This window comes from Lissotriton vulgaris, chromosome 4_1 (assembly GCF_964263255.1).
Source record: "Lissotriton vulgaris chromosome 4_1, aLisVul1.2, whole genome shotgun sequence".
NCBI classification, from domain to species: Eukaryota; Metazoa; Chordata; class Amphibia; order Caudata; family Salamandridae; genus Lissotriton; species Lissotriton vulgaris.
The window spans coordinates 1,763,708,288-1,763,736,161 of NC_141691.1; the positions used below are offsets into that span (position 1 = coordinate 1,763,708,288).

General features: G+C 54.6%; 1 protein-coding gene across 18 annotated transcripts in view; it reads right to left on the reverse strand.

Moving 5' to 3' along the window:
• Positions 1-27,874, reverse strand: part of UBR5 (ubiquitin protein ligase E3 component n-recognin 5) — a 2,064,863-nt gene that overhangs the window by 386,107 nt on the left and 1,650,882 nt on the right. For all 18 annotated transcript variants that reach the window (XM_086966085.1, XM_086966077.1, XM_086966080.1 and 15 more), the window contains one exon: positions 22,199-22,297. In XM_086966085.1, the coding sequence (XP_086822211.1) occupies positions 22,199-22,297 (99 nt within the window). The remainder of the gene's footprint in view (positions 1-22,198; positions 22,298-27,874) is intronic.

The window sequence follows — 27,874 nt, forward strand, 5'->3', positions numbered from 1 at the left end:
CGATGTGGAAGGGCGTGAAAACCTTTGGCAAGAAAGGAGGACGGGACCTGAGAATGCAAATGCTACTTACCAGTATGCATCTGTTCTTGGCATGTAGGGCTGCTGACATTCATATCTGTGCATTGTCCGCCACCTAGTGTTGGGTCCGGATGATTGCACATTGTTGTCCTGGAAGAGTCTTCGAAGTATCACGAGATAGGTGGCTCCTCCCCTGGACTACAGTGCGCATGGGCATCGCCTCCATCCCCAGATTGTTTTTAGCCATTGGCAGAGATGGAGTGAAGAAGTGAGTGATGACCATGCTATGAGCATATGTGTGTATATGAATACATACTGCAGCTGCTACAGGCGCCGGGGAGGAGGGTGGGCGATATGAATGTCAGCAGCCCTACATGCCAAGAACAGATGCATACTGGTAAGTAGCATTTGCAGTTCGAGGCATGTGGGCTGCTGAATTCATATCTGTGCATAGAATACATAGCAGTCCCTCCATTAGCGGCGGCCGCCCGTGCCAGCTGCAGCAGTCTGAAAAAGCGTTTTTAGAACAGCCTGACCAACAGCTGCCTGCTGTTTGGAATGCACGTCTACACAGTAATGCTTAGTGAAAGTATGTGTGGTAGACCATGTGGCTGCTCTACAGATGTCTTCTAAGGGAATGTTACCTAGGAAGGCCATAGAGGCCCCCAACTTCCTAGTGGAGTGGGCCCTCGGTGGGATAGTGAGAGTGCGCTTAGCTTTAGCATAACAGATCTGGATGCACTTTACTATCCATCTAGCAATCCCCGCTTTGGAGATTGCATTTCCCTTGTGTTGTGTGGCAAAAGCAACAAAGAGTTGTTTGGTTTTGCGGAAATCTTTTGTCCTGTCCACATAGTACATCAAGGCCCTTTTCACATCAAGAGTGTGGAGCATACGCTCCGCCAGCGTCTCTGGGTTTTGGAAAAACACCGGCAATTCAATTGTTTGGTTCATGTGGAACTGTGAGACCACTTTGGGTAAGAATTTAGGGTTAGTGCGGAGCACCACCCTGTTAGCATGTACTTGGAAGAAAGGTTCCTGGATGGTGAGCGCCTGCAGCTCGCTTACCCTCCGTAGCGATGTAATTGCTACTAAGAACGCAACCTTCCAAGTCAAAAACTGGAGTTCACAAGAGTGCAGTGGCTCAAAGGGAGGACCCATCAGCCTTGTAAGAACCACATTGAGGTTCCATTCTGGAGCTGGTGGAGTCCTTGGTGGAATGACCCTTTTGAGTCCTTCCAGAAAAGCCTTGATAGCAGGGACCTTAAAGAGAGACAGGTGCTGCCTATTCTGGAGGTATGCTGCCATAGCAGACAGGTGAACGCGGATGGAAGAGTACGCTAGATTACATCGATACAGGTGAAAGAGGTAACCTATGATGTTCTGAATGGAAGCATCTAGCGGGTCAATGCTGTGGTCCACACAGTAGATGACAAACCTCTTCCATTTAGCCGCATAACAAGCTCTAGTAGTGGGCTTCCTTGCCTCCCGAATGATGTCCATGCAATCGGGAGGAAGATTGAGGTAGCCAAACTCTAGGACTTCAGGAGCCAGATCGCCAGGTTGAGCTGTTGCGGATCTGGGTGCTGAATGTCGCCATGGCTCTGCGTCAGAAGGCTGGGAGTGAGATGAAGCCTTTGATGCGGTACCACGGAGAGTTCCAGAAACGTGGTGTACCATGGTTGGCGAGCCCACGTTGGAGCAACCAGGATGAGCGTCATCGAGTGTTGCCTGAGCTTGCGTGCCACCAGCGGTATCAGAGGTGCTGGGGGAAAAGCGTACGCAAATCTGCCTGACCAGTTCATCCACATCGCATTGCCCTGTGATTGGGGGTGTGGGAACCTGGCGGCGAAGCTTTGGCATTTTGCGTTCTCCTTTGTGGCGAACAGGTCTATCTCTGGATGACCCCACTTTTGGAAGTACGGTTGGAGTACTGATGGATGTATCTCCCATTCGTGCATCTGATGGCTGTGCCTGCTGAGCAGATCCGCCATTTGATTGTCCTTGCCCGGGAGATGCTCTGCCATGAGGAAGATGTTCCTCTGAATGGCCCACTTCCACATGCTCTGAGCCAGATGAGACAGCTGTGGAGAGTGTGTACCTCCCTGCTTCTGGATGTAGTACATTGCCGTCATGTTGTCCGTCCGGATCAACACGACCTTGTTGCACAGATGTACTTTGAACGCCTTTAAGGCCATGAAGATTGCCATCAGTTCCAACACATTGATGTGCATCTTCCTTTGCTGAAGTGTCCATAGTCCCTGCACAGTGTAGTGGAGTACATGCGCTCCCCATCCCTGGAGAGAGGCGTCCGTCGTCAGGATGATCTGTGGGACAGGCTCTTGGAATGGTCGGCCCTTGCAAAGGTTTTGTGGATTCCACCAATGCAGAGAGTTGTACGCCCGACCGCTCACCAACACTAGGTCTGTCAGTTGCCCATGAGCCTGAGTCCACTGACGTGCAAGGCACTCCTGAAGCGGACGCATATGTAGTCTCGCGTGCGGGACAATGGAGATGCAGGAGGCCATCATGCCTATCAACTGCATGAACACCCTCGCTGGAAGCGAGTGTTGGGGTCTGAATCGTAGGATCAGCGCCTGGATACTGGCGATTCTCACTGAATTCGGCTGCGCAGTGGCTGCCAGAGTGTCGATCGTCGCGCCCAGATACTGTCGCACGTGGGCGGGCTGGAGATGGGACTTCGGGTAATTCAGAGAGAATCCCAGAACGTGCAGGAGGTGAATGGTGCGTGACACGTGGTCTACGCACTGCTGTTCCGTTTTTGCCTGAATAAGCCAGTCGTCTAGGTATGGAAAGACATGGACGTGCTGGCGACGGAGATGCGCCGCCACAGTCGCTAGGCACTTTGTAAATACTCTTGGTGCCGTGGTGACCCCGAACGGCAGGACTCTGAACTGGTAATGCTGGTCTAAGATCTTGAATCTGAGATACTTTCTGTGGGAAGGATGCAGGGGAATATGAAAATAGGCATCCTTCAGATCCAGCGTTGCTAGGAAGTCCCCCTGTTGAAGCAGGGGAAGCACCTGCTGCAATGTGAGCATATGGAAGTGCTCCGAGTTGATGTACCAGTTCAGGGGCCTGAGGTCCAGGATCGGCCTGAGTGATCCGTCCTTTTTGGGGATCAGAAAATACAGGGAGTAAACCCCCGTTCCCCGTTCTTGCAATGGAACGAGCTCTATTGCCCCTTTTTGCAGCATGACCAGTACTTCTTGCTGCAACAAGGTCAAGTGCTCGTCGGACATAGCACGACTTCTTGGCGGTATGTCCGGTGGAATGGACGTAAGTTCTAGACAGTACCCGTACTGGATAAGAGACCTCACCCACCTGTCCGTGGTGATGGACCTCCACGCCGGCAGGAACTGCTGGAGTCTCCCCCCGACAGGTGTTGTGTGATCGGGGGGAAGTGACAAGACGTCACTGCTTGTTGGAGGTGGTGGACCTGGAGGCATTGTTTCCACGTCCCCTGCCTTTGATATTATTGCCTCTGTAGCCACCCCTGCCCTTGTTGTTGGTATACGAGGACTGGGTGTTACCCTTGTAGTATTGCGTGGACTGGGATGCCTGGCCTCTCGAGGTGCCTCTTGAATTGGAGCGGCGAAAGGAACCACCCCGAAACTGCTGACTTTGTAAAGCCCCCATAGACTTGGCAGTTTCGGTATCTTTTTTCATCTTTTCTAGGGAGGCATCCACCTCAGGGCCGAACAGATGGTCAGGATTCACTGTTTGACCCAGTATTGTGGTTTGTATGTCGGGTTTGAACCCAGAAATTCGAAGCCAGGCATGGCGTCTAAGTAAAACGCTTGTATTGATAGCCCTGGAGGCAGTGTCTGCCACATCTAGGGCACATTTGATGGATGCATTTGTAATGAGTTTACCCTCCTGAATGAGCATCTCCCCCGCCTCCTTGTATTGGTCAGGCAAGTGTTGCAGGATGGCCTCTAATGTGTCATAATGGGCCCTATCATAACGTGCAAGCAGGGCTTGAGTGTTAGAGACCCACCCACCCAAACCAACACCCCCCCCCCCCCCCCCCCCCCCCCCCCCCCCCCCCCCCCCCCCCCCCCCCCCCCCCCCCCCCCCCCCCCACCCCCCCCCCCCCCCCCCCCCCCCCCCCCCCCCCCCCCCCCCCCCCCCCCCCCCCCCCCAAACCCAACCCACACCATATATCACCCCCCCCCCCCCAGACCCCCCCCCCCCCCCCCCCCCCTACCACCCCCGCCCCCCCCCCCCCCCCCCCCCCCCCCCCCCCCCCCCCCCCCCCCCCCCCCCCCCCCCCCCCCCCCCCCCCCCCCCCCCGAACCGACCCACACACACACCACAGAAATCCGCATCCCGGGGTCTGAGTGCAGTTCGACTTCATCGTTAGCTGCAGCTCTCTCTATTAATGCATTGAATGCCGCCGAGTCCTCTGTCGGGGACGTCTTTGCGGCGAAAAGTTGAGTGTCCTGGCCCGACTGCGGGTCGTCTGTGTCGCCTCCTGCTGTCCAGGGCACATGCTCCTCTTCCGGATCCGAGTACGCAGGATAGTTGTACTCGGCCTCTTCCTCGTCCACATCAGGCACGGGAGAATGGGCCGGCGAGTGTTCCAGGGCTTGTGGAGACAGAGGTTCCATCAGAGCCGAAGAGTCTCTTTTGTTCTTGAGTGGAATCCTAAAAGGTTCCAAGGCCGGCTCCGACGTAATCTTTCGTTTGAGGAGCGACAATTTTCCGGTGTTGGCGTCGATGATCACCTCACGACGTTCCTCCACCGCAAGCGGTTGGAGCCGAAGCTTCGACACCACCAAGGCAGCCTTCGGCGTCAACACCTCCTGAGAGTGTCCGCTCTGCTTAGGCGCGAAGGCCTTCGGCGCCGACTTGGGAGGAAGGGTAAAACGAATGGGCGTTTGTTCCTTGGCAGGCTTCGGCGTGGACCTCGGCACTACAGTGTCCTGGCTGGGAACCACAGTGGACTGTTGGATCCGCCTTAAGGATTCTCCCACCTTCTTTGCAAGGGATGCCGAGGGCTGAACCGTCTCGAGCGCCTCTTCGTCTCCGAGAGCCCGGTCGCCGGTAGGCCTCTTCTTCGGTGCCGACGCCCCATGGCCTGGCGCACCGTCGGCGCGACGCTTCTTCGAAGCCATCTTCGGGTCCGCGACCCCTTTCGGTGCCGACGCAGCCGCGTCGGGTGCCTTCACCTTCGGCGCCGACCCAGAGGGCTTCGGGTCGGCCATTTTGGCGCGGCTCTTCTGGTCGGCCATTTTGGCGTGGCTCTTCAAGTCGGCCATTTTGGGTTTCGTGGAAGTTGACGCCTCCAGAACCTTCTTCACCAACGCCACTTTCGGTTTCGGTTTCGCATCCGAGGGTGCGAGACCAGTTGGCTTCACTTTCGGTTTCTTGTTAGAAATGTCCGTGACCGGGCCCGGAGGCGGGGACGTAGGACTCATAGTAAGATCTTGGGTAAGGCCCGAAGGCGATCCCTCGACCTGGGTCGTATGACGGGGAGTAACCCCGGAGTCTGGTTGGGGATGCTCTTCCTCTGAGCTATCTCCCATCGTGGCACAAGCCAGTTCGTCGTCCCCTACCTCGCCGGAGACTTCGTCGTAGGCCTCCTCATCCGCGTCGTAGGTCTCTTCCTCGGACGCGGGGCCAGAGTCCGACCCTTGTACGTCGTCTTCTTCCTCGACAGATTCCTGAAAGATGTCATCAGGTGGGGGTGCCGAAGCCGACAATTGAGCCTGGAGCCGATTAGCCCGGCGAATCTTCAAAGTTTTCTTACTCCTAAATTTTGAACACGCCATGCAGGTGTCTTCACGGTGATCCGGTGACAAGCATGTATTGCACACGGGGTGCACGTCGAGGTGCGAATATTTTGAGTGACACAGCGGACACTTCTTGAATGGAGTCCGCTCCATAGCAAAAGTTGTAGTGTAGGCCCGTCCGCGTCGAAGCACGTGGAAGGGCAGTAGGAGATCGGAGCTGAGAGTCAGTAAGAAACCCGAACGCAACTATACCGACGCCCAGCCTAAAGACCTTTTGGTCTCGAGTAAAAGTAGAACAACTATCGGTTCCGATAGAGGGAACCGAAAACACATCCGAACCCGATGGCGGAAAAAAACAATCTGGGGATGGAGGCGATGCCCATGCGCACTGTAGTCCAGGGGAGGAGCCACCTATCTCGTGATACTTCGAAGACTCTTCCAGGACAACAATGTGCAATCATCCGGACCCAACACTAGGTGGCGGACTATGCACAGATATGAATTCAGCAGCCCACATGCCTCGAACCCACCTTGTCCGGTTGAACAGAAAGGAAAGGAGGAAAGTCAAGACAAGAAAGTCAAGACAGAAAGAAGGACGGGTCCTAAGAACCACCTTGTATGGTTGAACGGAAAGGAAAGGAGGAAAGTCAAGACAAGATTCAAGTCCCACAGAGGCATTATGAAGGGTACTGGTGGAAACAACCGGGGACTTAAAAAGAGAAGACTGGTCTGGAAGCTGTAGAAAGGCAGAGATGGCCGAAAGAGAACCTTTGATAGTGCCCAGAGCAGAGCCCTGCTGGGCCAAAGAGAGAAGGAACAGAAGAACCTCAGAAAGAGGGGCAGAAAGGGGATCCACAGCATTTGCTGTGCACCATGGCAAAAATCCGTTCCACCTGCAGGCGTATACCGTTCTTGTGGAGGGACGCCTGGCTGCCAGAATGACATCACAGACTTCGGGAGGAAGATCAAAGGGTGTCAACTGTTGCAGCTCAATCTCCAAGCATGGAGGTGGAGGCTGGACAGGTTCGGATGGAGGACCGTCCCCCGCTGCTGAGGCAGACGGATCGGGGATCGATAATCATACTGAGTAGCTCGAGATATTTATTTATTTTGATTTATACAGCGCGTTATAACCCAGGGGTATCTAAGCGCTTTGTCAGGATTCGCCAACCGAGTACAGAAAGCAGCTGGTCATAAATTACAGGCCACCCCACGCTTGCTGAAAGAGCACGGTTTTTAATTTCTTTCGGAAGGACAGCAAGTTGGTTTCCTTCCGCAATTCCATTGGCAACTTGTTCCAAAATGATGGGAGAGTATAGGAAAAGGCACAACCACCCACAGTAGCCAGTCTACAGCGTGGTTGAGTAAGGAGGGTAGCTTCTGCAGATCGAAGCACCCTGCCCGGCCTGTAGGGAGTCAGGCGGGATTTCATATAGCTTGGCGCCCTACCATAAAGGGCTTTGTGCACAATGCACAGCGCTTTAAACATTACCCTCTGCTTAACTGGCAGCCAATGCAGTTCTCGCATGAGGGGGGATGCATGCGTGTTCCTCGACTTTTTAAAGATAAGTCTTGCAGCGTCATTCAGGACAACCTGCATCTTGTTCAGGAGTTTTTGCGATACTAAACTCTTCGAGCCCAGTCCAGGGCCACACGAATGACTTGGGCCCGGTCGCGCCTGATCTTCAGCATTCTGGGCAGAAGTGGTATAGGCAAAAAGGCGCACTATAGACCGCAGCTCCACTTGCAACGAAAAGCGTCTCTGAGCTAGTGCCGCCTTGGAAATTCCAACGCGCAGAACTGATGACATTGCACGTTCTCTTCGGTGGCGAAGAGATCTAACCAAGGCTCTCCCACTGTTGAAAGAGTCCTTGCACCACCTCCGATTGAAGACAGCATTCTTGATCCATCATGCACCTGCGGCTGAGTTAGTCCACCATGGCTTTGAACCGCCAAATATATGCCTTGATGTTCCAGCCATTTTCAGAGGCGAGGGGTCTCCTGACATAGGGTCCGCGATCCCACCCGCCTTGTTTGGTGCAGTACCACATGGTGGTGGTGTCGTCCATGAACAGCTGCACTACTCTTCCCCAGAGAGAGGGAAGGAATGCTTTTAGTGCAAGACGGATCGCCCAAAGCTCTGGAAGGTTGATGTGCAGTCCGTACTCCGTCGGAGGTCAGAGTCCTCTGATCTCCGCCTCTCCCATGAGGCCGCCCCACCCCAGAAGAGATGCATTGGTCACCACTGTGAACTCTGGTTGAGGAAGGGAGAGGAATCTGCTGTTGACCAATCCTGGTTTGTTAGCCAACACTGCAGTTGTCATGCAGTGCCCTCCAAGATCTGAACGCAATCGGAAAGATTCCCCTGATGTTGTGCCCACTGTAACTTCAGGTCTCACTGCAGAACCGGCATATTCAATCTGGCATGGTCCACCAGCAGGATGCAGGAGGCCATCAAGCCAGGATCTGGATGGTCATCCTGACGGAAACCTGGGATAGAGGCTGAAAGATCGGAATCATAGCACACATTTCCCAGACTCGCTGGGCAGGAAGACAGACCTGAAACTGTGTAGTGTCCAGAACCGCTCCAATGAAGAGGAGCTTCTGAGAGGGAGTCAGGTGAAACTTCGGCACATTGATGGAGAACCCTAGCGAATGCAGGAGTTCGGTCGGAGTCTAGAGGTGGGAGATGACAGCCTGGGGCGATCCCGCCTTCAACAGCCAGTCGTGAAGACAGGGGAAGACTGGAACCAGAGGGGTGCTTTGAAGACCAAAGGGGAGCACGGTAAACTGAAAATGCTTGTGGCCTACCGTGAACCGCAGGCAACGCCAGTGGGCCGGCAGGACGGGGATGTGCAAATAAGCGTGCTGCAAGTCTAACGCTACCATCCAGTCTCCAGGTTCGAGGGTAGAAAGGACCTGAGCAAGTGTCAACATTTTGAACTTCTCCTTCTGGAGAAGCGGTTGACATTCCTGAGATCCAAGATAGGACACAGGTCTTTGTCCTTCTTGGGCACCAGAGAGTAGTTGGAATAGCAATCAAGATCTAATTCTGGGACAGGAACACGCTCAATGGCTCCCTTGGCCAAGAGTTACGAAACTTCCTGTTGGAGAAGGGCCAGATGATCCTCCGACATAATATGGTACTGAGGTGGCATGGATGGAGGGGTAGTCTCGACGGGGAGGGAGTAGCCCCTTTGGACTATCTTCAAAACCCACCTGTCCGACGTGATGGTGCGCCAGTGGGGGAGGTTAAGGCGAATGCTGCTGCCCACTGGCATTTGTTGTCTCTGAAAGGTCAGAGGGTTTGGAGGCTGCTGCAGATGGGGGTTTGGTGGACTGGCCCGCCCTCTGATCCTCAGAACCACAGCAGTTGTTCCCACGTCCCCTGCCGCCCAGGGGCTGAACAGCTTGCGCTGGCTTGTGGCTCTGGTCGGGACGTGGAGGTGCATTTCTTCCATAGCCACAAATGGGGTGAAAAGCAGACTGTGCAAGGCGGGTGGTGGAGAGGCCCAAGGACCTGGCCGTAGTCTGAGAGTTCTTAAAGCTCTTCACCACGTTGCCTGTTTTGTCGCCGAAGAGGCGACGCCATCAAATGGCATGTCCATAAGGGTGGATTGGACATCCCCAGAAAAACCAGTCGACCTCAACCAGGTGTAGCGTCGGAGGGCTACCGGCGTGGAAATCGTCCTGCCTAGCGAGTTGGCGTTATCCAGCCCCCAGCTGATGGTAAACTTTGCTGAGTCTCTCCCTTCGGCAACTGCACAACAGAGTACAGCCCGGCCTCCTCCGGGCACTAAAGTAGCACTTGCGCAACAGTATCCCACACGGAGTGGGTGTAACGGCCCAATATACATGCTGTGTTTACGGACTGCAGTCCCAAGCTGGAGGAAATAAACAACATCTTCCGAAGATGAGGCAGCTTTTTGGATTCCCTATCAGTTGGAGCGTTGGGGAATGCGCCCTTGGAGGTAGGTGCTTGGACCACCAAGCTCTCAGGGGTGGGGTGTTGGAAGAGGAAAGATGGGTCACCAAGAGCCAGGCGTCGGGCAATTATCCTATCCACAGGAGCCCATGTGTTGGGCCTGGACCAGGTGCCCAAAAGTAGGTCAGTGAGGGCACCCTCGTCTACAGACCACCCGGACGCCGACCACAATTCTGCGACGCCATCATGGACTTCATCAGCACGCACTGACCTCCAGCGACTACATCCTCCTCGGTGACCTGAACTTCCATCTAGAGAACAACAACGGCAGCAACTCCTCAACCCTGATAGACAACCTCTGACTGGAACAGCTCGTCACGACACCGACCCACATCGCCGGACACACGCTCTACGCCATATTCTCCTCAAGCCCCCATGTGTCCTTCAGCCACGTCTCCGAACCTACCTGGACCGACCACTACTGCATCCACTTCACCTATTGGAAACCCGTCATACATCACCTCACCCCACAGATCCCCTGTTGCTGCTGGGCCAAAATCACTGAAGTACAATTACAGACAAGCCTCGCACTAAACCCACGACCAACCCCGACGATGGTGCGCGCACCCTCAGATGATGGATGGATGACTGCCCTCTAAGCTGGCGTCCCGACCAAGCTCATTAACAGACTGCAAATATTCCAGAATGCCTCTGCACGCCTGATGCACAAGTTACTACTTGTGTAACGATATATCTGTAAGAGACATTAGTTAGTGATAGATTCCTTACCTTAGAATATCCCCAGGCGTCAGACTGGATCCGGAAACTTTTGCGTAGCAGTACCCTTGCGCGTCGGTAGGCGTAGTCTGCGGCTCCGCGTCCGTCGTCCGCGTCGTGGGCGCCGTGATGACGTCGTCTGAGTACTTAGACGCCGCCTCCGCGTGCTGACGTCAGTTCTTAGCCACAACTTTTCCGCGCCAGAAGCGCAGAGCCATGACAAAAACCAACACTGGTGCCAAGAAACTAGGGCCCTGAAAGGGGATGACCTTAACCCTAGATATCGGTTCGCAGAACGGGGAGGATGGGTGGGGCTGTAAGGAATCTATCACTAACTAATGTCTCTTACAGATATATCGTTACACAAGTAGTAACTTGTGCACCTGAAAGAGACACGTTAGTGATAGATTCCTTACCTTAGAATAGATACCCCAGCAATACCATCCCCGTGGTGGTGGGTCTGCGAACCAATAGTCACACCAGAAAGTCCTGGAGGACGGAACGGCCAAAGTAGCCGTCCCTCCGGACTTGACTGTCCAGGCAATAGTGTCTTGCAAACGTGTGCAGCGAGGCCCACGTAGCTGCCTGGCAAATGTCCTGCAAGGGCACGCCGCGGCCCAAGGCAGTTGTAGTGGCCGTGGCTCGAGTGGAGTGAGGGCTCAGCCCAGCAGGGGGCTCCTTCTTAGCCAAGGCGTAACACGCCTGGGTGCACAAGATAATCCACCGGGAGATGGTCCGATTGTGCACCGCTTTCCCTTTCTTAGCGCCCGCGTATCCCACAAAGAGTTGATCATCCGCCCGGAACTGTTGTGTGCGATTCAGATAGAATGAGAGCGCACGTTTTGGGTCTAGACGGTGGAGCCTCTCTTCCTCTCTCGAGGGGTGCGGAGGCGGAAAGAAGGTGGGCAACGTGATGGATTGCCCAATGTGGAAGGCCGTGACTACCTTGGGTAGGAAGGAGGGCCTTGTTCGTAACACAACCTTGTCCGGATGGACTGAAAGGAAAGGAGGCTTACAAGATAGAGCCTGGAGCTCACTCACTCTCCTGGCAGAGGTGATGGCTACCAGGAAGGCAGTCTTCAAGGAAAGAAGCGAAGAGGACAGTTGTGGAGTGGCTCAAAGGGAGCGCACATCAAGAACGCAAGAACCAGGTTCAAATCTCACTGAGGCATCACAAAGGGAACAGGAGGGTAGGTATGAGTGATGCCCTTCAGGAATCGATTAATGATAGGGGATTTGAACAAAGAAGGTTGGTCAGGCAGCCTCAGAAAGGCTGAAAGAGCTGAGAGATAGCCCTTGACAGTGCCCAGAGCAGAGCCCTGCTGGGCAAGAGAGAGAAGAAAGAGGAGAACCTCAGAAAGAGGGGCATTGAGGGGATCCACAGCCTTTGCTGTGCACCATGCCACAAATCTGTTCCACCTGCAGGCGTATACCGACTTTGTGGAGGGACACCTGGCTGCCAGAATGATATTGCAAACTTCAGGAGGCAAGTCAAATGGCCTCAACTGTCGCCGCTCAATCTCCAAGCATGGAGGTGGAGACTGGACAGGTTCGGGTGGAGGACCGTCCCCTGCTGCTGCGACAGAAGGTCCTCCTGAAGAGGCAGACGAACCGGGGGATCGACTGACATACTGAGTAGCTCGGGATACCAGTACCTTCGTGCCCAGTCCGGAGCCACAAGGATGACTTGTGCCCGGTCGCGCTTGATCTTCTTCAGCACTCTGGGCGGAAGTGGTATAGGCGGAAAGGCGTACATTAGACCGCAGCTCCACTCGCGACGAAAAGCGTCTCAGAGCGAGTGCCGCCTTGGAAATTCTAACGCGCAGAACCGATGACATTGCGCGTTCTCTTCGGTGGCGAATAGACCTAACCAAGGCTCTCCCCATCGCAGAAAGAGGCCTTGCGCCACGTCCTAGTTCAGACGCCATTCGTGATCCATCGAGCACCGACGGCTGAGTTTGTCCGTCCTGGCGTTCAGAGAACGTGCGAGGTGTTGAACCATCAGAGTCACGCCCTGATGTTCCAGCCATTGCCAGAGGCGCAGAGCCTCCTGGCAGAGGGTCCAATACCCCACTCCGCCCTGTTTGTTGCAGTACCACATGGCGGTGGTGTTGTCCGTGAACACTTGCACTGCACTCCCTCGGACAGACGGGAGGAATGCTTTCAGAGCCAGACAAATCGCCCGCAGCTCCAACAGATTGATATGGAGCCGGGACTCCGCCGGAGACCAGAGTCCTCTGATCTCCGCCTCTCCCAAGTGGCCGCCCCAGCCCTGGAGGGACGCGTCCGTCACAACTACGTGCTCCGGTTGGGGAAGGGAGAGGGATCTGCCGTTGACCCAATCGCGGTCCGTGAGCCACTACTGCAGCTGTCTCGCAGTGCCCTCCGAGATCAGGACATGGTCAGACAGGTTGCCCTGATGCTGGGCCCACTGAAACTTCAGGTCCCACTGCAGAGCCCGCATACGCCACCGTGCGTGATGCACCAGAAGGATGCCGGAGGCCATCAGCCCCAGAAGCCGCAGCGTCAACCTGACCGAAACTCGGGATAAAGGCCGGAAGATTGGAATCAGAGCCTGTATATCAAGGAACCCTCTGTTCGGGCGGGTAAACCCGAAACTGCGCCGAGCCGAGAACCGCTCCGATGAAAAGGAGCTTCTGAGAGGGGCACAGGTGTGACTTCGGCACATTGATGGAAAATCCCAGCTGGTGCAGGAGATCCGCCGTAGTCTGGAGGTGGCTGACGACTGTCTGGGGCGAGCCCGCCTTAAAAAACCAGTCATCTAGGTAGGGGAAGACTGACACCCCTAACCTGCGCAGATGAGCTGCGACCACCGCCATCACCTTCGTGAATACCCGTGGGGCGCTGGTAAGGCCGAAGGGGAGCACGGTAAACTGAAAGTGCTCATGGCCTACCGTGAACCGCAGGTAACGCCGGTGGGCCGGCTGGACAGGGATGTGGAAATACGCGTCCTGCAAGTCCAACGCCACCATCCAGTCTCCTGGGTCTAGGGCAGCTAAGACCTGAGCCAGAGTCAGCATTTTGAACTTCTCCTTCCGGAGGAAGCCGTTGACGTTCCTCAGATCCAAGATAGGGCGTAGGCCCCCTTTGCCCTTCTTGGGTACCAGAAAGTAGTGGGAGTAGCAACCACGTCCTACTTCTGGCCCAGGAACGCGCTCGATGGCCCCCTTGGCCAAGAGGGCCGAAACTTCCTCCTGCAGGAGCCGCAAGTGATCCCCCGATACGCGATGGTGTTGCGGTGGCATGGCTTGAGGAGTCGTCTCGAAGGGGAGGGAGTAGCCCCTCCGGACGATCTGCAGCCCCCACCTGTCCGAAGTGACAGTGCGCCAGTGAGAGTGGTGATGGCGAACCCTGCCTCCCACTGGCGTCACATGGGCCGAAAAGCACGGACTAGGAGGGCTTAGAGGTGGATGCCGCGGGGGCAGGTGTAGACTGACCCCACCAGGGTCCCCGACCGCCTCCGTGGCGGTTCCCACAGCCGCCGCCGCGCTGGACGACAGTATGCGCCGAGTGGCTGGCGGCACGTGTGGGGGCGCCCCTTCCTTGGCCACGAAAGGAGCGAAAGGCACCCGTTTGCTGGCACGGGCCGAGAGGCCCAAGGACTTGCCCGTAGCTCTGGAGTCTTTAAAGCGCTCAAGCGTGTGGTCTGCCTTGTCGCCAAAGAGGCGACGGCCATCGAACGGCATGTCCATCAGAGTGTTCTGGACGTCTGTCGAAAAATTGGGGGATCTCAGCCAGGCGTGGCGTCTGACCGCAACTGTAGTAGCCATCGCTCTGCCTAGCGAGTCAGTAGTATCCAGCCCACACCTGATGGAATACTTGGCTGCGTCCCGGCCCTCCACAAGGGCTTGGCCGAGTTTGGCCCGTACTGTGAGAAGGTGGCCTGATATGCAGTGCTCACTATTCTAGTGAACACTATGTATCAGTCCAGCAACCCTTATTGATGATTGGTTGTAAGTCAACCTTATAGACCAGCTATCCTAGTAGCGTGGATACGAGCAGTCTAAGGCTAAAGACTCGAGAGGGCGTGTTAAGCCAGCTGTTTACCACACATATACCCCTTGAATACCAAGTGAAAGGACACCACACAAGTGTTATGAAAATAAACAGTTATTTATTTAAAGATCACAACAGCCCTGTACTCTTTATGAGGACAGGGTACTAAGCACAAACCAAAACTCTTACAAAAATACTTAAGTTAGCACAGTATATACAAATGCCCGAGGGGCACGGAAAACCATATACTCTGAAAGTGGAATGCGAAATTCCTAGCAGGTAAGTACAGTACTAATAGCTTTTGGAATCGCTAGGACTGGACTAGGGAATCGTTAGATTACTTCTAGGAGGCCTAGGGGACTCGGGTGCAGTGTGTGCACTCTCACGCGAGATGCGGGACAAAAGTCTATGGTAGCTAGGAATTAGAAAGTTAGTGTTCTCGGGCGAACCCGACCTGGTAGGGAGAAAACGAAAGTAGATTCTGACCCTCGGATAGTGAGGCTATGCTGGGGCACCGAAATGCCGAAGTTACCTAGCCCAGGGGCTGCAGCTGCATAGGTCTGAAAAGACGTCGGGAATCCTCGTAGACGGACCAGGAGCCGGAAGAAAAGATGCTGGCCGGTGACCAGTGAAGAAAGTTCAGTTGGATCCAAGCCTGGATCTCGAAGATAGATGACACCTGAAAGCAGAGGGGACCAAGTTCGAGACTACTAGCCAGTAGTCAGTGGGCACCAGGAGGGCACCGGATGGTAGCCACCTCGACAAGGTGAGTGGGTGACGCTTGGCTCGAAGATCTCACGGACCAGGAGGCGTTGTCGGCGACCAGGATGGAGGATCGAGCTGTCCCACGAAGATGGAAGCTGTCGGCGTCGCTGGACCCAGGATTGGGCAACAAAGCCTTGGCAAATTCAAGCCCACGCGGTGGACCTAAAATGGCGTCTGGAGTGGACCAGGAGGGTCCGGGGTGCCTCTCTTGAAAAAGGAAGCAAGGGCCAGCCTGGAGCAACCAGACCAGCAGTCGTGAAGTCGTTGGGCGTCGTTCAGAAGGCCACAAGCCAGCCGGCTAGTAGCCAAACAACGCGGTGCACAGCAAACAGCAGAAGGGCCCCACGCCGATCGTGGAGATGCAGGGGGGCTGATCTTGGGTGCTGGAGCTGCGCAGGGTCGGGGCTTCTCGGACCCCAAAGCACTCACCAGTGGAGGACACGGTGGGCTTGCAGTAAAGATGTCGTGCAGTCTTGGCGATCGTCGGTCCCTTGAGGTCTCGTCGCACTCACGGTTCTCAGCTTGGCTGTAGAGGTGAGTAGAGGTCAGAGGTGCCAGGGAAGCCGGGTCTCGTCGAGCTGGGTCGTCGGATTCGTGATGAAGGACTTGCAGCAGACCGCAGTGTTCTTTAGGATGGTGCCCGCTTGATGCAGGGTGACTACTCCTTAGCCACAAGGGAGAATCTTGAAGAAGAAATCGTGAAGTCCTTTCGAAGAAAGTGGTATCTTGATTCCAAAGATGATCTAATTTGAACAGGGGGCCCGCTCCTATCTTTATACTAAAAAAGGGGGCTGACCCGGTGACTAGGTCCTGCCTATGGGTGGGACTAGGTGGGGGGTGGTTACACCCCTCAGCCATGCCGGACTTCCCCAGGCCAGGGGCTGGTGTGCCCCTGGAACTGGTTCAGACCGGCCTATGCGTAGTGAGCACCGGGGTGCCACTCAGCAGTCACCTTCCTGTAAAGCCCTGCCTACCCAGGATACACAAAACCATGTCTGGGACGGTGCTAGCACCGCCCCTGACAGGAAACCCTTTGTCCAGGCTCCCCTCGCTGGGAGGACTCCCAGCTGCAGGGGGTCAGACTCGTGTCTGTGGTGGCAGCATCCATTTTGTGGAGCTGAGGCTTCAGTTAACTTTAACCGGGGTTCACAGTTACATACATGTCGTGTCCCTCTAGAAGGGTGGAATGCTAACCCCGTCGCCAGAATTGGCGAGGGGTTAGTATTCCAATTCGTATGACACCTTACTCGACATGTTTTGATAAAGCAATACCAAAGATAGCATTTAACCGCGAGGATTATAATGCACTTAAGAGTATATGGTATGCGATATCATGGAACAGCTATTAGGACTTGATTCCGCAAGCTGCAGACAGGCTCAGCTCATGCCAGAGCACCATCTCACATGATTCCAAGCACTCTGCCTTCAGGATTGTCGAGGCCTGCCATAGGAGTGACTGATAGGAATCTGTGTGTCCATTTTAGGGTTAGGTATAGGTATACTACACCTACAGCAAAGGGTGATTACACGACTTTGCCCCAGCTGTCATGCAGCCAGTTGTGTCAAATTTAGGAGGCCAGCCAGGGGTGGCATAATACATGCTGCAGCCCCTGGCAGCCCTGGGTACACCTATGCCCTGAGTTACAGGGTCTGATAGGGTGGCCCAGTACCAATTGGAAATGCACCTAGGGTACATGGAATCCATTTTAAAGAGAGAGCAGTAGGCCTGGGGTCCTGATTGGCAGGGTCCCAGGTCGACTATGTCCAAAACCAGCTAAAACACAGGGCAAAAAGTTGGGGGCAACCATAGTCAGGATGTACCTTCCTACACGTACCTCCAACGGGCACTCTGGCAGCACTTCCGCCACCATCTCCCACAGAGAGTGGGTGTAGCGGCCCAAGAGGCATGCGGTGTTGGAAGACCGCACTCCCAAACTAAGGGACGAGAATATCTTCTTGCCATAGTTCTCGTACCTCTTGGATTCCCTGTCCGGCGGGGCCGTGGGGAATGCGGTCTGGGAATTAGAGGCCTGGATGACCAGACTCTCGGGGGTGAGGTGGGAGGACAGGAAACATGGGTCGCCCGGAGCCAGGCGGTGGCGTCTGGCCCTGTTCCTATCTACGGGCGAACCCGTAGCGGGCCTGGACCAAGTGCCCAAAAGAACGTCCGTCAAGGCCAAATTAAATGGCAGCAGAGGCTCCGTGGAGCATGACTGCGGCTTAAGGACCTCAGTGAGGAGGTTAGTCCTCACGGCCGCGACGGGGAGCTCAAGGCCCAAGGCCTTGGCAGGCCTCGTCAACACCATACCATAGGCAGCCCCCTCCTCCGAAGCCACGGTAGGAGGAGAGACAAATCCAGTGTCTGGAGAGGTGTCCAGGCCACTGGCCTCCCCAAGGTCTCCTGCCCAGTCCATACCAGACGGACACTCCTTGGTCAGAGGGTCCTCAGACCCCTCCCAATCCTCCTCATCCCTCATCTCCTGAGATTCAGGGTCGTAATTATATGAGGTCGGCTCGTAGAAGCAAAAATCTCCAAACGGCGGACGGCACCGGAGGTGACATCACGCGGACCGACGCCGGGGGGGTCGTAAGGTCCACCGGTGACGATCCAGAGCCCGATGAAGGTCCAGCGGCGCCGACGGCGCCGGTGCCGTTGGACCCTGCGGCGCCGGGCCCGAGGGCACCGGCGGTGTCGGGATCGTGGGGCCCTGCGGCGCCGGGGCCGAAGCACCCAACGGCGTCGGGGTCGGAGCCCCCGACCCACTAGGGCCCCCAGACGGGTCCGCTGGGCCCGAAGGCGCCACGGAGCCCGTCGGAGGAGAAAGGGACCTCATGGCCATGAGGAAACGCTTAATCTCCTCCGGCGTCACGTTCAGCCCAAGGACCAGAGGGTATGGGGCCGGACGTGCCGCCCACGACTCCCGAGGAGCCGCGTGGGCGGTGTCACCCGAACCCCCGGCAGCATCGCGCGAGCGTCGGGGGGAGTCAGAAGAGCGATGATGTCTCTTCGACTTCTTATGCTTCTTACCTGACGACTTGGACACGGAGGAGTGGTGCCGACTCCCGGAGCTGTGACGGCTCCGTCCCCGCGACCTGTCCCTCTACCTCCCGTGGGACCGGGACCTCAAACGGCGCGGGGCCGACTGCCGGAGTTCGAGCCGCCTGCGGGACCGCTCCCGCCTGGCCTTCCTCGAAAGGGCCCGACAGTCTGAGCAGGCCTCGTCGTCATGATCGACGCCCAAACACGTCAGGCACAGGCGGTGGGGATCCGTGACCGACATGGTACGGTCGCACTCGTCGCAATGCTTGAAGCCGTGCATCCCTTCGGCACCGTCGGAATCGATTAAGACTTCGAAAAGGATCAAAATGATCACCAAAAAGTTAGTAAAAAATTGACTGGGTTACTGCTTTTTCCAGATCTGCGCTGGCTGGCTCGGAAAAAAGAAGAGCTGACGTCAGCACGCGGAGGCGGCGTCTAAGTACTCCGACAACGTCATCACGGCGCCCACGACGGACGCGGAGCCGCAGACGACGCCTACCGACGCGCAAGGGTACTGCTACGCAAAAGTTTCCGGATCCAGTCTGACGCCTGGGGATATTCTAAGGTAAGGAATCTATCACTAACGTGTCTCTTTCAGATCCTCGACGTCCTGCGCCACGACCACATCACCCCCCACCTAAGAAACCTACACTGGCTCCGTCGACAAAAGAATCTCCTTCAAGCTCCTGATCCACGAACACAAGGCACTCTACAAAACCATCCCAACATACCTCAACAGCCTACTCTCCCTCTAGGTACCCAACAGGAAACTCCGCTAGGCAGACCTCTCCCTGGCCACCGTCCCACGCATCCGTAGAACCACAGCCGGAGGCAGATCCTTCTCCCACCGCGTCGCCACAACCTGGAACACCCTCCCCCTCATCCTACGACAAACCGAAGACGTACTAACCTTCAGGAGACAACTCAAGACCTGGCTGGTCGACCAGTAGCTAAAGCATCCCCCTTTTCCCCTCCCTCAGCGCCTTGGAACCCTTGCGGGTATGTAGTGCGTTCTACAAATTATTTGAGTGATTGATTCTTTGAACGGCAGCAGGGCTCCGCAAAGCTCGCTGCCAGTTGAAGCACCTGTCAGGAGGTTAGTTCTGACTGCCACCGTAGGTAGCTCGAGGTGAAGAGCCTCAGCCGCCCTAGGCAACACCATGGCGTAAGACGCTACCTCCTCCGTAGCCACGGTAGGAGGAGACAACATGCCAAAGTCTGGTGAGGTATCCAGACCACTGGCTTCCTTAAGTTCCTCTTGCAAGTCCAGGTCATAGCCTAACTGGTCAGTCAGAGGGTATCCAGACCCCTCCCAGTCCTCCTCACCCTCTTCTGGCTGCCAATTGTGTCTAAAAGAGCCAGGGTATAACAAGGGCACAAAAGTACCCGCCCGATCCGGCATTGGTCGGTGCCGGTCCGGCTAGGTGTCCACAACGAGGTGGAGGCCAGGGTCTAAGTCTGCTAGGGACGCAGCCGATGCCGGTTGCGGACGTGGTGCCGGTGGAATTGGCGCAGGTGTAGGTATCATAAGGTCGACCAATGCCGGCCTCGAAGGCCCAGTGCCCTCTGCTGAGTCCGCGGGTCCGGAAGGGGCGCCGATGGAGTTGGGTTGCCCAAAGATGGCATGCATCGCTTCGTAAATTTGACGAAGCTGGGCAGGGGTCGCTCCGGTCCCCGGGAAAGGGGGCAGGGGCGGGAGAACGCATGAGTTGACCCTTCAGGCTGTGCAAGCGGAGCCGCGAGAGGGGCACCACCCACACCCCGTCTGCCGACGGGCGAGGAGAAGTCGAAGAGCGCCGATTTTTCTGTGACTTCTTGTGCTTCGAATTACCTGACCCGAGTGCAAAGACATCGACGAAGATGATGGTGGTGGCTCCGTAACTGGTCTCTTGACCTCCCACGCGACTGGGACCTCGACTAGCTTTTGGGACGGCTCCCGCAAAGACTTTGGATTCATCGTCCGGCAGTTGGAGCACTACTTGGAGTCGTGGTCGTGCTCAAGGTAAAACAGGCACACAGGGGTGCAGATCTGTCACTGACATCAGTCGGTTACAGGAACCGCAAGCCTTGCAGCCAGGCAGCCTTCGTGCATTAGGAATCAAAGACTCAGCAAAACGGTGTCGACAAAAGTAAAGAAAAAGTTAGTAAAAAAGTGACTGGAGGTACCGCTCTCTCTGGATCTGCGCTGGCTGGCACTAAAAAGAAAACTGACTTCAGCACACGAAGGCAGCATCTAAGTAGCTACTGCAACGACATCCTGTCAAGCACGACGCAAACAGCGAACGAGGAGCCGACCGACGCCACCTTTCGATGCACAGGGGGACTGCCGACGAAAAACGTTCTGGATGTCGGACACCTGGGGGTAATTCTAAGGTAAGGAATCTATAACTAACTGTTTCTTTCAGATATAGCAATATAGCAATATAGCTGGGCAATCTCAAACCCAGCATCATAGACCCCTTCTCAGAGTCTGTGCCAAATAATTAATGGCGGACCCAAGAGACACTATCAGAAGGGTGGCTAAATGATGGTTGTGGCTTCACTAAAGAAAAGTGCAGCATTGGTTGAGGCCAGGGCGGCGCAGTCTCAGCATCGGACAATGCTATGGGTTGGCAGTTGGTGTATCGTGTTTCAGTGTAGGTTGTGTAGCTAGGGAGCGAAGCCATGAGCAAATCCAGAAGGTACATCAGGCATACACTGCAGATCTGAGGACGGACGGCCAGTTGGAAACCCTCTCAGCTCCTTGGTGACAAGAGATTTAGCTGGTAACTTGCCAAAAAGGTGTAGCATAGCTTTGCAGAACTTCTCGATATGCTGCGGCACCGATGGAACAAGGGTTGGAATCGATGGCGCCCTCTGTGAAAATGGAATGCGACGGGACGAGGCAGCTCACGCAAGGACTTCTTACGTTCTTACTTTTCTTCTTGGATTTAGCTGAGGATCTGTCGAAATTACTGTGTGAACAAGACCTATCTTTGTACTTAGACTGATCTTGTCAAGGGGTCTTGCTGGGCTTCGCTATGAAAGTTTAGCTTCCCGGTCACAAATGGCCTTGGGGGTGCATCAATGTGCAATAACTGCAGACCTTGGAGTTGTGGTCCGAACCTAGGCATCACAGGCAAACTACCTGTGGGGCAGTGAGAGACCTTTGTTTGCAATATTCCCCAAAGGGGTATTCCCTGTAGACTTGGAAGATATTCCTTTGCACAGTGTAGAAATGTTTTCATAAATTAGTCCCAAAGATATGAGGGGTAGCTTTGGATCCGACTATGTTGGTGCGGAAAGAAAGGGACTGATGCCAGTGCGCCTGGGGGGCACCTTAATAGGGCCCCAGGTATCACTTTTGGAACGGACTGACATAGGTGCGGAGCCATGAGGCACCCCTTGTCGGCCTGCTGGAGTACTGCTTAAGATCTTCCGGATCCAGACGGTCTGCTGGGGCTTACTAAAAAGGTGAGGAATCTGCAGTTAGAAGTCTCTATCAGAAAAGATGGTAGTAGCGGGGGTATGTGTAGCTTTAGTTACCCAGGGTAGTTGTCAAACTAGAATCTGCAGATCACATCAATAAAAAAAAGAGTACACTCAGCAGCAATGCATAGAGAACACACAACTGCTAGACATAAGCACATCTGATCTCTAGCTCATAAAGGATAAGGGGCTGTGATATGAAGTTGGTTGGTGTGTGCAACTCCAGGAACTGCGAAAAGATGAGACACTGCCCAACCTTGATTTCAGTATAACTCTTCATGTGTTGAAAAAATTATACTTCCATTTTCCTACCGGTCAGTACTCTACATCCCAAGAGTGTGAAAAAACAGAAACTAGACACAAAGCTATTAAACTTACTTTTGGTTAATACAGAAATATCTAACCATAAAAGTTGAATAATGTGTTTACCTCTAATGCCAAATCTCTTGTTTGTTGGTTTCGAATACGTTCCATTTCTCTACGGAATTTAGACTCTTTCACTTCAAAACCACCTAATTCAGTCAGGATCTGTATTTGAAAAAGACATTACATTAAAAAATATATAGTCTGATACAGCTATTGAAATAAAACAGACTTTGTGTAATCAACTGTAATAGTCCGATGACTCAGAAGCAATTTTCCCATGCACAATTCCATCTAAGAACAAGTTCAGCATAAACCGAGGCAACCACGGCCTGCCCTAAACACAAAAGTAAAATATTATTTCCCGAAGAAAGTTTTCAATAATGATTCTACCCGATTTTATAATGACTCTGTAGGAAGCTGGCTCTGTATATACTATACTGTTGGACTTGGCCCTTCTGGCAGGTTCACCCCTAAACTTTTTGCTTGTTATATGTGACTTAGTGTTAGTTATTTTTGGCTTCTGCTCACTTTCACTGTGTCCCACTGTAAAGTGCGTGCGCACTCTGAGTGCATGTGTGAGATTGGCCTGCCCTCCCATTGGAATGCATGGGGAATGTGTGTGTCCATGGTAAATCCTGATGCGTGGGGAGTGCAGAAGCGAGTGCGGACTCGGGTGATTAAATGCTGCGCGATGATGTGTGCGGCGTTATTGTGTCTAGTGTGGAAGTGCCACTTCTAGAAGTTGGCTTGTCTGTGCAGTGAATGTGCTGGCTTGTGATTGGCTGGGGCTCCTGACTCCAGGCTCCTGGAGTCAGGATGGGTCTGCCCCAGTGGTGAATGGGAGATCTGCATGAGTGATGTGAGTGAGGAGTGCTCCTGGGACCTGAAAAGGGCTGGGCTTTCCCCACACAATGCTGGCTCCGCCCCCCTGTGGTGCGACTGATGACCCTAGCCTGGCCAGTGAATAGGGAGAGGGGCTGAGAAAAACAAAGTGCTCCAAAACCAGCTGCGACTGGTCCCCCCCCCCCCCCCCCCACCCAAGGACAATGGGATTTGGTGTATAAAAAGGGTCTGTGTTCCCTCACAAAATGTTCTCTTCTTGGATCCTTTCTTGAGGGGGGCTGCTGCTGCTGGGCGCCAGCAGGACCGCCACTGGGGACTGCCTCCCTGCCTGGAGGGCCCTGTGAGCTGGCCCCTGGGCCCAGCCTTGCCCCCCCCCCCTGCCTTGCTAAAAGACTTTTGCTGGACCTGGAGGGACTTGGGTGGTCTGCCAGTGCCTGGGGAGTGTTGGCCTCCCCCTCCAAATAGCGCGTTGCGCCGCTGGTGCAGGTGATTCCTCCCTAGAGGTATCCCCCGGCGTGGGGATCCCCTTTTTGCTAGTCTTCAAGGCAGGTGCCCACCCTGCATTCCGCCGAGCCAGTTAGCCGAGTTGCGGCGCAGGGGCCCACCCCACTTATTTGCCGACTTTGGGCGTGCCCCAAGAACAGGTGCCCACCCTGTTTTATTTATTTACTTATTGGGAGCCTACCCCGGATTCTGCTTGGAGCCGCTTATTCTCCCCCCTCCGGGCTGCTGCGCTGCCTGCGACGACCCGGAAGTACTGGCCCAAAAAACGGATGTCAACGGGAGCCCACCCCGCGCTCCAGGAGAGGAAGGCGGAACACGAGCAGGAGGAAGTGGCGCTTGCACCCGGGGCCCCCGAGATCGAGGGAGAGCCCCGGGGTATCTAACGAAGGTGCGTGTTTTCCTGGCGGAGCTTCCGGCATGTAGGGAGCCCCGCAGCCCGACCAGAGAGAGAAGCGTCCTCCTGTCCCGGCGAGTCTCTCCCGAGTGGAAGAGCCCCGCCCGCCGCTCACAGACCAACAGCACCCAGTGAAGAAGATACGGGGATCCTGTGTGAGGAGGAGAGCCCCGTGTGTGCAGTGAGGAGAGCCCCAGGGTTGCAAGAGCTGGTGAGTGCGGGGGCAGTTTCCTTGTTACCTAGTGCGGCCCCGGTTGACAGAGGGCCGCTCCAACGACGAGTGGGGCATTTGTATTCAGAGCCCCCCATGAGGCTCCGGGGGCCATTGTTCTCGAGTCCCCCAGGGAGGGACTCCAACGTGTTGGCAGTTTTTCTCCAGAGTCCACGAGGGACTCCAACGCAGGGGCAGTTGTTTTCCGAGTCCCCAGAGGGAGGACTCCAATGTTAGTTTCCACATTTAGGGGGCATTCCTGAGGGTAGAGCGGCCCTGGTTGGCAGCGGGCCGCTTCCCCAGTGTGCGCATCTTTGTTCAGAGCCCACGAGGCTTACGGGGGCACAGTTGTCTTGGTCATAGAGCCTGCAAGACTCCTGAGGCTTCCATGTTGTTTTGAGCCCCATTGTTCCTCTAGAGCCCAGTGGAGATCTCCAGCTGCCCAGCACTTAGAAGGCAGCTGCTTCGTTTAGGCCCCCCCTGTGAGAACTTGGCCTGATATGTAGTGCTCACTATTCTAGTGATCACTGTGTATCATTCCAAACGACCCTTATTGATGATTGATTGTAAGTCAACCGTTAGACCAGCTATCCGAGTAGCATGGACAAGAGCCGTCTTTAGGCTAAACTCTAGAGGGCGTGTTAAGCCAGCTGTTATACCATCACATATACCCCTTGAACACCAAGTGAAAGGACACCACACAAGTTGTTATGAAAATAAAGTATATTTATTTAGAACACAACAGCCCTGAACTCTTTATGAGGACAGGGCGCTAAGCACAATACAAAGCTCTTAAGAAAATACTAAAAGTCGCACAATTTACACAAGTGCCCGAGGGGCACGAAAAACCATATACTCTAAAAGTGGAATGCGAAATTACTAGCAGGTAAGTACTACTCTAATAGGCTTTAGGATCGCTAGGACTGGACTACTGAACCTTCAGATTACTAGCAGGAGGCCTAGGGAGATCGGGCTGAGTGTGCACTCTCACGCGGGATGCGGGACAAAGTCTATGGATGCTAGATTTCGTAAAGTTAGTGTTATCGGACGAATCCGACTAGGTAGAGCTGAAACGAAAAAGGATCTGGACACTTAGATAGTTAAGCTATGCTGGAGCACCGAAATGCTCAGGTTACCTAGCCCAGGGGCTGCGGATGCATAGGTCTGAAAAGACGTCGGGAATCCTCGTTGCAGTCTATGGAGCCTGAAAGAAGTTGTTGCTGGCAGGCGACCAGTGATGAAGTTCGAAGTGATCCAAGCCTGGATCGAAGATGGAAGACACCTGTAAGCAGAGGGGACGAAGTTCTGAATCACTAGCCAGTGATTAGGTGGGCACCAGGATGGCACCGGACGAAGTCACCTCGACCAGGTGAGTGGGTGACGCTGGGCTCTGCAGTCTCACGGACCAGGAGGCGTTGTCGGCGACCAGGATGGAGGTGCGAGCTGTCCCACGATGGTATCTGCTGTCGACGTCGCTGGACCCAGGATTGGGGCAACAAGTCTTGGCAAATGCAAGCCCACGCGGTGGACTCAAAATGGCGTCTGGAGTGGACCAGGAGGGTCCGGGGTGCTCCTCTGTTGGAGGGGAGCAAGGGCCAGTCTGGAGCAACCAGACCAGCGGTATTGTCGTCGTGGTGCGTCGTCAAGAGGGCTACAAGCCAGCAGGCAAGTAGCCGGACAACGCGGTGAGCAGCAAAGAGCAGAAGGGCCCCACGCAGATCTCGTGGATGCTGGGGGGCTGGACTTCGGTGCTGGAGCTGCTCAGGGTTAGGGCTTCTCACACCCCAAAGCACTCACTCGAGGATCCTTAGGCGGTAGTGTTGGATAAGCGTCGTGCAGTTCTGAAGATGGCCGGTCCCTCGAGGTCTCGTCACACCCACGGATCTCAGCTGAGCTGACGATGTAGGTAGAGGTCAGAGGTGCCAGGGAAGCCGGGTCTCGTCGTGCTGGTCGGTCGGATTCCTGAGGAAGGACGTGCAGCAAACCGCAGTGTTCTTATTTGGTGCCCGCAGATGCAGGGTGACTACTCCTTAGCCACAAGGGAGAAATCTTGAGAAGAAGTCTTGATTTCCTTTTGTAGAAAGTAGTTTTATGATTCAAAGATGATCTAATTTGGAAGGGTCCCCGCTCCCACCTTTTTACTAAAGAAAGGGGCTGGTACGGGACTAGGTCCTGCCCATGGGTGGGACCAGGAAGGGGGGTGGTTACACCCCTCTCCCATGCCGGACTTTCCCCAGCTCAGGGGCTGGTTTGCCCCTGGAACTGGCGGATGCACAGTGAGCACCGGGGTGCCACTTGCAGTCACCTTCCTATTCAGCCTTGCCTACCGAGGATACACAAAACCCTGTCTGGGTCGGTGCTAGCACCGCCCCCGACATGAAACCCTTAGTCCAAGCTCTCCTTGCTGGAAGGCCTCCCAGCAGCAGGAGGTCAGACTTGTGTCTGTGGTGGCAGCATCCATTTTGTGATGCTGAGGCTCGAGTTAACTTTAACCGGGGTTCACAGTTACATACATGTCGTGTCCCTCTAGAAGGGTGGAATGCAAACCCCGTCGCCAGAATTGGCGAGGGGTTAGTATTCCAATTCGTATGACATCTTACTCGACATGTTTTGATAAAGCGATACCAAAGATAGCAAATAACCGCGAGGATTATAATGCACTTAAGAGTATATGGTACGCGTTATCATAGAACAGCTATTAGGACTTGGTTCCGCAAGCTGCAGACGGGCTCAGCTCATGCCAGAGCACCATCTCACATAATTCCAAGCACTCTGCCTTCAGGATTGTTAAGGCCTGCCATAGGAGTGACTGATAGGAATACATGTGTCCATTTTAGGGTTAGATATAGGTATACTATATCTACAGCAAAGGGTGATTACACCACTTTGCCCCAGCTGTCGTGCAGCCAGTTGTGTCAGATTTAGATGGCCAGCCAGGGGTGGCATAATACATGCTGCAGCCCCTGGTAGGCCCTGGGTACACCTATGCCCTTAGTTACAGGCTCTGATAATGTGGCCCAGTACCAATTGTTAAATGCACCTAAGGTACACGTGTCAATTTAGTTAGAGAACAGCAAGGCTGTGGGTCTGATTAGCAGGCCCACAGCCAGAGAAGTCGTAAACCAGTGAAGCAAAAAGCAAAAATCTGGGGTGATCATAGGATTGCAGACCCTACTCTCCTACACCCCCCCCCCCCCCCCCCCCCCTGCACAATCTTCCTTTGGCTGCCTGCGCAGCTTACCCTGACTTTCTGGACACAGGGCGTTTCAGACCCTGAGAGGCCAGTTGGCCTGGGGACAGTTCTGGTGTTGTGCCCTTGCGTGGGGTATATGTTTTTGGCCCTATGTGATCTTTGCGCAATTTGTAATGACCTGCCTAGTGTGATTTCTGCATCATGTATAATGTCTTTGTGCCGATACCTCTGAATGTGATGCTTAGGAGGTTGTTTTTCCTAGTATAGTGATACTAGTGAGTTCCTGGTTCCCTGCGTGATATTTTCCCAAGGTGGTTAGGGTTGCGTAGGTGGAACTTACCTCTTACCAGTGGTTACTGGGTGTGTGCTACATGTGTTATTTGGTGCTACAATGATATGTTCTATGTGCTAATTATTATTCCTACAAAGTGCTAATTCTACCAAGTGCTAGTTCTAAAAGTGCTCATTCCCGACAGTGGTCCATGTGGCCCTGTCCTGTACATACATACCCTATAAATTCTGTCCGTGCCTCTGGCACATTGTAAAGTGTGTGTTTCTTATCTAATGTGTTTGGTATAATACAAAGCTATTTTT